This window comes from Mycteria americana, chromosome 12 (assembly GCF_035582795.1).
Source record: "Mycteria americana isolate JAX WOST 10 ecotype Jacksonville Zoo and Gardens chromosome 12, USCA_MyAme_1.0, whole genome shotgun sequence".
In the NCBI taxonomy this organism is placed as follows: domain Eukaryota; kingdom Metazoa; phylum Chordata; class Aves; order Ciconiiformes; family Ciconiidae; genus Mycteria; species Mycteria americana.
In genome coordinates, this window is record NC_134376.1 from 4,688,053 (window position 1) to 4,700,215 (window position 12,163).

The 12,163-nt window shown below is 64.6% G+C and overlaps 1 protein-coding gene across 1 annotated transcript; it reads right to left on the reverse strand.

The window, feature by feature from the left end:
* Positions 1 to 291: 291 nt before the first annotated feature.
* Positions 292 to 11,598, reverse strand: FSCN1 (fascin actin-bundling protein 1). Its single transcript, XM_075515631.1, has 5 exons — positions 10,736 to 11,598; positions 3,221 to 3,377; positions 2,596 to 2,717; positions 2,142 to 2,309; positions 292 to 2,041 (listed from the first exon to the last, which is right to left on the reverse strand). The coding sequence occupies exons 1-5, from the start codon at positions 11,556 to 11,558 to the stop codon at positions 1,839 to 1,841; spliced, it is 1,473 nt and encodes a 490-aa protein (XP_075371746.1). The 5' UTR covers positions 11,559 to 11,598; the 3' UTR covers positions 292 to 1,838.
* Positions 11,599 to 12,163: the final 565 nt, after the last annotated feature.

Genomic DNA, 12,163 nt, shown 5'->3' on the forward strand with positions numbered 1-12,163 from the left:
GGCGGGCGGGCACGCGGTGCCCGTGCGAGCGCAGGCAGCCCCTGGATGTGAGTGCAGAGCCGAGGTAGAGTCCCAGCCGGGATCCCCTGCGCCGGCGAGGGACCCCGGCCCGGCGTTGTCCCCCTGGCAGGGGACGGGTCGCTCGCTCTCCCAGCCGAGAGTTTAGCACCAAGCTCCTATGGAGGGTTATCCCTCCACGTGGCTTTAAGGCTGACGAGCCCCTACCTTGCTTCCGGCGATAGGGACCGGCCCTGTTTTGGCACAGCAGCGATGCCGCGAGCACCCTTGGCATGGGGTGGAGGGGGGGGGAGGCCAGCGCTCCCCCCCCCCAGCGGGGTCCTGCGGGGGAAAAGGCTCCTCGGTGTGTTTGCAGGGAGCAAATACTGGCCCCGGGAAGGCCCAAAGGATAAAGTGCCTTTCAACACCCTAACGAACACGTCAGCATCACCCGTTACAAACAGCGTTATACTCTAATGCAGACCTAGTACAGACAACAGCTGGTGACACAGTGCCATGGAGAGCATATATAAATAGAGACTAACAAAAATACTGTTTTGGTCTTTTTTTTTTTTTCCTTTTTTTTCTTTTTTTTCCAGTAGGGTTGCGATGGCATGAGAGCCGAGCCCAGGTGCCCCAGGGGCAGCGGGACCGGGAGCTGCCGCCCTCGGGAACGGGCACTTCCTAATTCAGCATTAGGTGTTCAGTGATTCACTTCACTGTTCCAGTATTTTATGAAAAAAAAAAAAAAAAAAAAAACCCAAAACCAAAGGTACTGAGCAAATATCACTGTGCAAAGTTTGCTAAGGAACTTTTCTATTCTGTAAACCAAAATCTGCAGTTTATGCTTCCAGCCACCGCCCGGGAGAGGTTGCATCGGCCAGCCAGGCTCCTGCGGGGACCAAAGCCCGCCGGTGCTGGAGGTGGGCTGGATGAAGCCCCCCACCCGGCACGGGCTTGCTCTGCGTGCCCCCCCACGCCATCCCCTGCCAGGCACAGCAGCAGGACCAGCCGTGGGGCCGGCGCCTGCCAGGCTGGACCCACCACCGGGGTCTACGATGCTCCTCCAGAGCCAGAAGCACAGGAGGGGCAGAGGGACACCAGGAGCGCGGGGCTCCGCGAGATGAAAAGCTGAGGCTTTCCAGATGGGATCACCCTAAAAAATCATTTCCAGGTGCACGGGGTGGGGGGGTGGGGGGAGGGGTTCGGCTTGCTGGCCCGACCACGGGGACACGTGCCGGCACATGCCAGCCCCGTCCCCGGGGATGCTGTGATATGTAAGGTCATCTCTTAGGGCTCAGCCGGGGATGAATCCTGCCCCGAAAGCCAGGAGCGGAGAGAAGCTGCCGGGGGGAGCCGGGAGGAGCCGGCTGAGCCCAGCGCCGTCGCTCTGCCCCTGGCCGAAGCGGGGCGGGATGGGACGGGTGGGCACCGGCAACACAGACTGAGGCGGTGCCGGTGCTGATATGGCAGAAGCGAGCACAGAGGTGATCTTATTCCCTTTTTCAATCGAGGGGAGGAAAATAAACTACCTAAGGCGATGCCTGGGGCCGGGGCGGGGGGTACGGCAGTTTCCAAGCCCAGCAAACCTGGAGGGAGGTGGGGGGGGTGGATAGAGACAGACCCCTCTACAAAGCTATAGGCAGGCTGCCCCATCACTTTTCCAGTTCTTACAGAGATTTACGGAGACCCATCTCCCACGTAACGCACCGACTCTACGGCGGGAGGGAAGGGCAAGCCAGTCTGAAAATCCTTTTACAGAGAGGAGAAACAAAACCCAAAAGAAAAAAGGACAGAGGAGGGAAAAGAAAAGTTGGCAACGGGAGATACGCTAAAGTGCATTAATATTCCCAGAGGGTGGAGGCGTCAATGGCGTCGGCGGATGCCTTGAGGACCCCGGCATGGTCGCCCTTCAGGTATTTGCCATTGATTTTGATAGCCACTTTGTTATAGTCGCAGAACTCAAAAAAGAAGTCCACGGGGGTGTCGCTGCTGCTGGTGACGGACGACTCGCTCCCCACCATCCAGTACTTCCCAGTGGCATCTGCAGGCAGAGGGAGAGGGGACAAGGTGGCCCCATGAGCCACCATGGGGACCCTAATGGCCGTCACCCCCCCAGCCCACACCCACCCCCGGGGACTCACCCTTGATGTTGTAGGCCCCGTCGTTGAACTCCAGCTGGAAGACGTCGTAGGAGGAGCGGTTGGAGTCCAGGGTGCCGGTCACCTTCCGGCACCCAATGAAGCCATGCTCACCGCGGAGGACGATGATGGGCCTGTTGATCAGCTTCATCACGAAATGCTCCGTCTCGCCTGTGCCGGAGGGGACAGGGGCCGTGAGAGCGGCCCCGGGGGGCACAGAGCCCGGACCCCACAGCTGGCAGGCAGCAGTGAGGAGGGGTGGGCTGTGCCCCCCACCCATTTCTCACCCACCCCATCTCTCCCCCCCATCCCGCAGCACCAAGCGGTGCAGCCATTAAGAAAAACTTATTGCCCGCATCCCTGAGCATCACTTGGAAGAGGAGCTTGGCTCGGGGAGGAATTGTCCGTCCCCTGCCGCCCCAGCGCAGGGCCGGGGGTCCCTAAGGGGGTCCCTTACCTGCTGTCTCCATGGAGGCCGCCAGCTGCCCGTTCTTCTTTGCCGTCACGTACTTGCCGTTGGCAGCTTTCAGGGTGATGCGCTTGTCGCACCACTCGATGTCGAAATAGCAGCTCGCGTTCCTGCGGGGGCAGAGAGGGCGGTCGGCGGGGTGCGACGGACGGGGACCCTGCTGGTGCCACCCCGCCGGCTCGGAAAGGGCCACGGCTGGATCGGAAGACCCTGATTCGATCCATTTTTGTGGGATGAGCCACATCGCGGTGGCCATGCCGATGGGAAGTGCTTGCCCCGCAGGCAGGAGGCAGGCAGGAGGCAGGCAGGCAGCCAAATGCGCTTTTGGGGTTTCCGCCCAGCTCTTAGCTAGCGTAGGGTTGAACTGCAGGGTAAAGCATTTCGACAGCCCCAGCCAGCCGGGAAGGATTACGCGGCCCAAGGAACTTCCCGAGCATCGTGGGCGGCAAGCCTCAACCCAGCCCCGACTCCCTGAGGAATTCACTGCCTTCGCTGGGAAGCACTTTGGGGCAAGCACCTAGGCTGGAAAATCCCCCTTGGATTCCCCTGGGAGATGCAGAGGGGTCCCCGAAGCCCAGGCATGGCCCAGAGCCGGCGGGGCCGGGGGACTCACTTCGTGGAGGCGGTGGACTGGATGCCCCCATTGGAGGTGAGGGTCCAGTACTTCCCAGTGTAGGTCCTGAAGGCGCATTTCTTGGTGTCCTTGTTGATCTCCAGCTGGTAGGTCTCCTGGTCACCCTCCTCATCTTGGTTGGCCGAGAGGTCCATCCCTGCAGGGCAGAGGCAGATGGAGGTGGGGGGGTGCCGGGGGGGGGGACACCCCAACCCACCTCCAGCGGGTCCGGGTGCCAGGGCAGCCCAGGAAACCCAACTGAGAGGGGCTCCTGCTCCCCTGGGTGAGCTTTGGTGACTCCTGAATCCCGTGCACACACCTCCCCTCCGGCATTTTGGGCTCAAATCCAGGTTTTCATTTGGCTGCTCAAGTGTTAAGGCCATAAACGATGGCTGGACTGAGCTGAGGAAGCCATGAGCTTCAGCTCAGGACTCTCCAGCTCCATCACGATTAAGCACCAAGCAAAGACCAACTTAGATATTTCACACAGAAAAGGGCTGTAGTTTTTTCCCCGAAGGTGACAGCCAGGTTATTCAATCCATTAGCAGAGGCCGCCGTACCACCTATGAATCCCCAGCTCGTGGCGTGTTTAAGGACCGTGGCACCGTTTTTCATCCATAAATTGTCACAGCCCGTTGGGGCGGCGAGGTTTGCAGGGAGAGGAGGCTTGGGAAAGCCCTGGGGCAGCCAAGCCTTTCCCTGGCTCCCAAAACCCATCAACACCAGCCTGTTCCCCAGCTCTGTCAGCGGGGGTGACCCAACCCTGCACCAAAGGGACGTTGCTGTGGCCATGACCTGGCAGCTGATGGCCATTCCCATCCTGGGCACCAGCCTCAGAGGTGGATGCAGCCAGTCCCGGGGCCACCAGCCACAGTCCTGGGGCCACTGCCGGCCCCCCCCCCCCCCCCGGGACCACATGCACATCCACCCACAGGCACTGAGCCCAAGCAAACCTGCTTAGTCAGGGCTAGCAGGGCCAAATCCTCTCCAGAGCTCTCCAGCTTGGTGGATTTCTGCCTAAAAATACTTCTGGGATGCGAGTCACAAGCCGTAGCCTGGAGCCAAGCAAGGCGGCTGAGCTGCCGTGCCGGGTTTCAGGGAGGGAGCCGGGGTGCGGTGCCCAGCCCTGCTCCTCCCCGCCTACGTACAGCCACGATGGGCAGAGATGGGGCCCAGTACCACCAGTGGGGCATGGGTCTGTAACCAGTGAGAGCAGCCTGGGAGGGGACGGCGATACAGACTGCGGTTTAGAGGAACCAGATGAGTTTTTCAGAGCAGAAAGCACCCGCGTCCCTCCCCTGCTGCATGGGTGCTACAGGCTCAAGTCTGACCACGCGCCTGGTCCTGGAAAGGATGCAACGCCTGCATGCAAGCTTTCTGCCCAAATCTGCCTTTTCCTGGAGCCAAGAACCTGCTCGTGGGGCTGGCAATGTGTTCAGCCCCGTGCAGCACATTGCTTCCCAGTTTCTCGGCTGCTGGGATTTCGAGTACTGCAATACACAGTTGCTGGGAGGACTTCAAGGACTGCAGCCTTGGTGGCCCTGCACTGGAAAGCCACCAGCAAGTCCTACCAGCTGCACCCAGTGGGTGCCGACCCACCTGGGAAGGGACCATCTACCTCCGCACACCAGCTATGGGCCTTGGAAATGGAGATGTCTTCCCCCAGATCCCACAGCTGGGGCAGACACAGCTACCCGGCAGCTTCCATCACCCCCTCTGCATCTCCAAACAGGCATCCGTGTCCAGTGGCCCCCAGGGAGCAGCCTCTACTTTGCATATCAGTCTCCCACCTTTCCCAAAGGGATTCGGCTTTGAAGGCTTTGCTTTGTTGGCTGTAATCTTATCTCCCACGCCCAAACTGTCCTACCGCTGCCACACCGCTGCCTGCTCACAGCATCCCCTCTCCCACCAGGCATCCTGCATCCCGCAGCACCTTCTCCAGCTCCTGATGGACACGCAGCCACCCCCTGCTTTGCTCCCCGGGCTATTTGGGGTAGCGCAGGGGGGGCAGAGAGGTGCTACACGGCCACCAGCCCCACTGGCCAAGTCCTCGGCTCGTGTGGTTGCCCCACTCTCGCCACCTCCCAGCGCTGCGGGGGCCAAGCCAGCGGTCAGAGGAAATATTTGGTTTTGATTTTGCACCCCCACCGGGAAAGCAGCGCTGCGGCAGGCTGCTCCAGCCCCCCCGAGAGCCGTACCGCCCGCCCGCCCGCCGGAGCAGAGCCGGAGAGGGGGAAGAGGGGCTCTGCGGGGGCTCACGGAGAGGGACCGGGCTGCGGGAGGGGATGCGGGGGGACACAGCCCGCCACCCACGGCTGCCTGCACCCCCAAGCCTGCAAGAGCTGCTGCTGCAGTTTGCGTGGGGGGCAAGCGGGCAGAGGCGTTTGCTCCTCACCGCGCTTTTAGCTGAAAAGCTCCTTGACCTGCAGGCACCGCGCAGGCAACGGGGCGACCCTGGGGAGATGCTTTGTGCCGCAGAGCAGGATCGGATGGGCTGGAAATGGGATAGCAAGTGCCGGGAGCCTCCCAACGCCATCCCCTCTCCCCCAGAGACCCCCACTACAGAGCACAGCGAGCCCACCAGCCTCTCCCCCGCCCCGCCGCCGTGCAATTGCCCACGCTCCCGCCATCGTGCAGAGGTTTGGCTTTCCCCGCTGCCTCGCAGGGCCCAGCAGCAGGAGGGTCTCCCACCACCCCCTCCCCGAAAGGGGCGCTGGGTTGGGTTACACCAACTCAGCAGAAAGGAATGCAATTACAGCTGGGGCAGAAGGAGGCTTCAAAGGGCTGTAACTGAGCCGGAGCAGGAGGTTTGGGGGGTCAGAGGCGGTAGGACCATGGCAGGTCCAAGAGAGATGTCCCCATGTCCCCACAGCGGAGGACAGAGGCCGTCCCTCCAGCCACCCCCCGCCACCACCTCTGCTTTTTGCAGCTCAGGGCTGTTGCAGGGAGCTGGCATCTCCCGCAGCGCCCGGCCGAGCCGCTGCCGCTCCAATCACGCTTTAATTACTGCTCTCGGTAAATTTACAGTCTGGAGCCGGCACGACTCTGCCTGACCTTGACGAAGCTGCTAATTACAGCTGGAGGCGGGAGGGGGGCGAGCACGCCGCGGCAGGGCGGCGCTTCAGGAGGGGTGAGAGCGGAGGCACGCCTGTGCCCCCCAAAATCCCCTGCGTGGGATGGCCTCCAGCCCCGTCTGCAACACGGGTTTGCTACGGGGGTCCTGGGGACGATGGAGAGGCTGGAGGTGGGAGCGGGGGGGCTGAGGCGCGTGTCCCCCAAAGGGCTTCCTAACACCGAGCCCCCTCCAAACAAAGCCCCTGGGCTGGGGAGGAGAGCCGGGGAAGGGCGATGGGGAGGAGAGCCAGCGCTGGGGCAGGAAAGGGCTTCCCAAGTCCTCAGCTGCCGAGGTTTCCAGCCGCTGCCAACCCCTCGGGTCTGCAGGATGGATGCCCCGGCCCTCGCTGCTCTCCAGCCCGGGATGGCGGATGCACACGGGGGCCCGTGGCCATCCCAGAGCATGCACACGCCTTCCCGCACAGCCCAGAGACAAGCTTCTCCATCCACAGGAGCAGCAGTTTGCTGTGGCCATGCCAACCTCCATGCCGTGAGGGGCTGCAGACCCAGCACGGGGGAGCGTTTATAGCATGCAAAAGACTTTCCCTCTATATTTTCATGCAGAGGGTGTCCTAAGAGCCGTCCTGGGATGCTGGTGAGACCCAGCGCGATGTGCTCCATGGAGAGGAGGCCAAGAGCCTGGAGGACCACGGGCAACCGGTGGAACAAGCCAGCTGGAGCAGCCCCCATGCCCAAACCCACGGGGGGCAGACCCACAGATCAGGAGCTGCCTGCGCACGGGCTCTGCTCACTGCCTTTCTACGGCTGGGAGCCGGCAGGGCCCGCAGGCAGCTGCCAGCCCTGCCCAGCAGCGGGAGCAGACGGGAGGCTGCACCTTTCCCATCCTCCAACTCCGCAGAGGCCAAAAGGCTCCCTTCCAAAAAACCCACACTTATGCCTGAAACAAAACCCAGCCCGCCTCCCTCTGAGGAAGCGCCGGCAGCACCCTGCAAAACCCCCAAGCCCTCGTGGGTGGCAGGGCAGGATTTTGGGTCCTCGTGCCCCAGCAGCCGGGGTGGCTGCGCCCAGCTCTGCCTGCACAGGTCGGGTCCGGTCTCCCTGCAGGGCTCTGGCCCCCTCCACCCCACGCTGCAGCCATGCAAGTGCCCCGAGACTTGTCCCTCCCTGCCCTTCAGACGGGCTTATGTTGCACCCATACATAAATCCAAGCATGTTTTTGTCTAAGAGCAAAGCCTGGAGCACCCAGGGACCATGCAGCTCCTCTGCTGGGGGTACAGCTCTGCAAGGGGGTCATGGGTGGGGGTGAAACACAGATTTCCTGGAAAACCCACCCCTCCTTCCCTATGGATCTCCTGTGGCTTCGTGGTATCGCCAAGTGCCAACGTGCCACAGATGAAAAGCTGCGTCCAAGCCCACGTGCCCCCAGCCGTGCCCCCCATCCCAGAGCCACATCTCCCCACCTCGCTGCGGCACCGAGATGAACCAGGCGGGGAAATGGGCCACGGCTGCAGCCAGCACCGACCCACCCCATGCCGGGAGGACTCCTGGCCCCAGAGCAGAGCTCCCCATCGCCAACCTGGTGTGCCCAGGCGCGCTCCTGTCACCGCACTGCTCGCTCACCGCCCTCCCTGGACCCCTCTTCCCAAAATTCCTCGCTCCCGAGTCGGCCCATCCTCTCCCCCCATCATGGCGGGGAGGCAGGCGGCACACCTCGGCCGGGCGGGGGGCTGGCAGGGGCCCAGCGGAGCGGGGAGGACGCCAGCGCTCTGCCCCCGGGGACCCTCGCCCCCACAAAGGGCCCTTTGTTGCCACAACCGGGGCTAGAAAGGAGCCATTGAGCGGGGGAGGAGGCTGCTTTCTGCTGGCAGCACCCCGACTCAGCTCTGTTTGAAGGTGCAGTGGGGAGATGGGGGCTCTCACAGAGCCTGGGGCTCCCCAGGGACCCCGTCCTTCGGCGGCTGGAGGCAGGGGAGAGGTGCCAGGGCCACCCCCAGCCCCGGTGCAGAGGCAGGGCTGGCGCCCACCTCATGCCTGGATTGCTGGCGTTGCGGTCCCCAGTGCCCTGTGTGCAAGGGATGGTGACACCGACCGTCCCGGGGACAGGGAGGAGGCTTCGAGCCAGGAGCTGACTCGGCACTCGTGGGACAGCACTGTCCCAAGGCTGGACCGGCTCCAGCTCCCAGCCAGGAGAGCCACAAAAGCCTTGTGGCCCCATCCCCGCTCCTCCCATGGAGCAGGGTGGGGTGGGGGGGACACAGCCACTGCCATCCCTGCTCCCTCCCCAACTCCACATGGGCACAAGCTGCCTTTTCCCACGAGCCTGCGCTGAGCCGCAGCCGCTCCCTGCCCACATCCCGCATCCCCATCGGCCTCCAGCGCATCCGCCAGCAGCACGGTGCTTATCAGCTCTGCAGGGGGAAAGGGCTGTCTGCAACCGCTTCCTCCAACGGCTGTTCTTCGGCTGCCTTCTCCATAACCTTGGGACAAGGCGCTTTCCCGACAGGAGAAGGGAGGGTGAGCCCCACAGAGCGGCAGCTCCCAGCCTCTCGCTGCTGCCGGGCAGGATAAACCGAGTGGAAAAGGCTTCTGCGGCCAAAACGGACTTAAGTGAGGATGTGCGGCCCCAGCACACCCCTCCCCGCTGTGTTTTGCTTGGAAAAGGGCCGGGCACAGCCCAGAGCCCCCTGTTGCTGGGGAGATTTGTGCCCCCCCCCCCCCCCCCCCATCCGTTCCAAATCACACAAAGCCGGCGGGTCCGCCAGCAGCGCTCCCAACCACGCCGCAGGGTCCTCCACCATCGTCCCATCCCACCGTGGGGGACCCCAGCCTGCACATCTCCCCCCCACATCTGGTTTTCCCATCTCCGGTGACAAAGGGCTGCAGCAGCCCTTCCCCCACGGCGCTGCGGCAGCCTCCCGCCATCGCCGTCCTCCTCCTCCTCCTCAAACCCCTGCGCCTGGGCAAATAGTCCCCACTGCCCATCTTTGCAGGCGTTTTTTTGTTGTTGTTGAAGGGGCTGCTTTGCAGCGCAGGATTTGCTCTCGGAAAGGAGAAAGGCAGCGAGCTCCCTGCAAGGAGCTGCCCAGGCACGGACGAGGGTTAAGCTGCAACCTTGAAATGTTATAGATACACACACAAAAAAAATCCCCCGCTGCTCGTTCCTCCAGGCTTTGCTGCAGCGAGGCATGCTCACACGCATCCCACGCTCGGCGTGTGCCGGCCTGACTTGGCACGCCGGTGATGTGCCCCGCGGCTCCCACACCGGCCCGGCCGTGGCAGGCAGCCGTGCACCTCCAGCATCGCCCTGCCCATGGAGCAGAGACCCCCCCCGTCCTCCAGCAAGCACCCCTCAAGTTGGGGAGTGGGGGGGCAGGAAGCATGCTGGGTGCTCGAAGGCGGGCGGGTGGCCGCATGCCCGGGGAGCTGTGCCGTGTGGCCACGACGCTCGAGGCAGGTGGCACGGTGGCCTCTCCAGCGAGCAGATAGATGGGCGCAGGCGGAGCAGCGGGCACGTAGGAACGGCGGCCTTTGTGCGGGTGGATGTAGGTCACGGCTCGAGGCGGGCATTTTGGAGAAGCCATTTATGTAATGCTGCCAAGGCCAGGGGGGTGGGCGGCACCCCACCCACCCACCCACCCACCGGGGAACGCAGCCCCACGCGGGGGGAACCGGAGGCTCCCAGGGCGCATGGCTCAGCGATGCTCGGGGAAGGGGGAGTTTGGTGGAGGCTTTGTTGGGCGAACAATGAGCTCCGCAGGTAGGAAGGCGAGGGATGGCAGCCCTGCCTCCTTCATGGCAAGGGAAGACCCCATCCGCCCCCCCGGCCATCCCTGCCCCCCAGGCAGGCCCCTCACCATTCCTCCCCCGTGCAGGGCACCCTGCGCAGGCGATGCTGCAGAAACGGGGGTGCTGGAGGGATGGGGGCCCCCGGGCAGGCGATGCTGGAGGGAGGCGGGAGGGGGAAGGGAGAGGGATGTGGGAGGGGTGCGGGCGGATGAGGATGGAAGGACTGGGGGAGGGACGGCGGGCAGCCGTGCTGGAGGGGTGCGGGGGGGTGCCCGGGGGAGATGGTGACTTCAGGGGAGGGGTGTAGGGACGTGTGTGAGAGGGGGTTCAAGCAGGGGGAGGGAGACCCTAAAAAGAGGTGACGGCAGAGGGGTGCCTGGGGCACCCTGTGGGGTTGCTGCTGCAGGAGGCAGGGGATGCCGGGGGGGGGGTGCCCGGGGGGCAGTGCTGCAGGGGGGGCCACTCCGAGGTGGCGACTCCGGGGCGGTGCGGAGGGGGCGATGCCGGAGGGATGCGGGGGGGCAGCTCGGGGCGGGCGATGCCCGAGGGACGACGACGCCGGAGGGATGCGGGGGGGGCAGCTCGGGGCGGCGACAGCCCCGGGACTTAGGGGCGGCCGAGGCGCGCGTGTGTGCGTCCCCCATCCCCTCGTACCTTGCCGGGTGGAGACGTTCCTGTCGTTGCCGGCTCGGAGCACGACCTGCGGGCAGCTCTGCTCGAGGGCGAAGAGCTCGTCCTTGCCCACCTTGGCGCTTTTGCCCGCCTTGAGGGTGCCGCTGGGTCCCGAGGGGGCGAGGTAGCGACCCTCCCCGTCGCGGAAGGCCACCTTCCCGCAGCGGAACTCGAGGGTGAAGGCGGTGCCGGGCTCGGCGGCGGGGACCAGGCGGCCGTCGCAGCGCAGCAGGCGGTGGTCGCAGCTCTGCAGGCTGTAACGCTGCTCCACGAAGAGGAGGGTGATGAGGGCGTCCACGCCCCACGGCACGTCGCGGTCCACGGCCAGTTCGTCGCGGCGAGGTCCCAGGTGGGCGTAGCGCTTGCGGGCCAGGCTGTACAGGTTGGCCTGGGGATGCATGGCCAGGTGGACGCTCCATTTCTCGGTGGCCGAGACGGCGGGGGCGAAGCAGGAGAGACGGTCCTCGGTGCCGCCGAAGAAGCGGCGGTGGGGCTCGGACTGCAGCGACCAGCGCCCGTCGCCGTGAGCCACCACCAAGAAGCGACAGTCGGGGCCCGGCTCTTCGCTGTCGCAGCTCACCCGGCCGTCCTTGTCGGCTGCCAGGTACCGGCCCAGGTGGCTTTTGAGCAGCACGGCGCTGGAGTCCTCCCCGTCCTGCTCCAGCGTCCAGATCTGCTTCTTCTTCATGCTGGCGGCCGAGGCGTTCACCTTGAAGCCGAAAGCCTCCGCCGTCAGGTACTTGTTGCTGCAGTTGATGAGCCCGAACTGGATCTGCACCGGCTCCGCCGTCCCGTTCGCCGTCATCCTGCCGCTGCTGCCGCCGCCGCCACCGACCGCCGCTGCCGCCGCGCCCGCCCCGCCGCCGCCTTTATAGCCCCGCCGCCGCGGCGCCGCCCCCCGCCCGCCGGGGCCGCCCCCCGCCGCGACCCCCGCCCGCCCCCTCCCCGCCGCCCCCCCGCCGCTCCGGCCGCCGCCGCCGCGCCCCCGCCGCCCCCCGCATCGCTGCAGAACCCCGCGGCGTGGCAGGACCCCCCCTGGCGTAGCGAGACCCCCCCCGAATTGCAGGACCACCACCCCCCCACCACACCCCCCCTACAGCGAGACGCCGCTGCGTTGCAAGACCCTTCCCTGCATTACAAAAGCCCCCGTGAATTGCAGGACCCCCCGCTGCATGGCAAGACCCCTCCCTGCATTGCAGGAGGCTCCTTGAATTGCAGGACCCCCCCCTTGCATTGCAGAACCCCCCCTACATTGCAAGACCCCTTGGCATGGCAAGACCCTTCCCTGCATTGCAACAGCCCCCCCTTGAATTGCAGGATACCCCCTACATTGCAAGACCCTTTGGCATGGCAAGACTCTTCCCTGCATTACAAAAGCCCCCGTGAATTGCAGGATCCCCTCCCCTTATT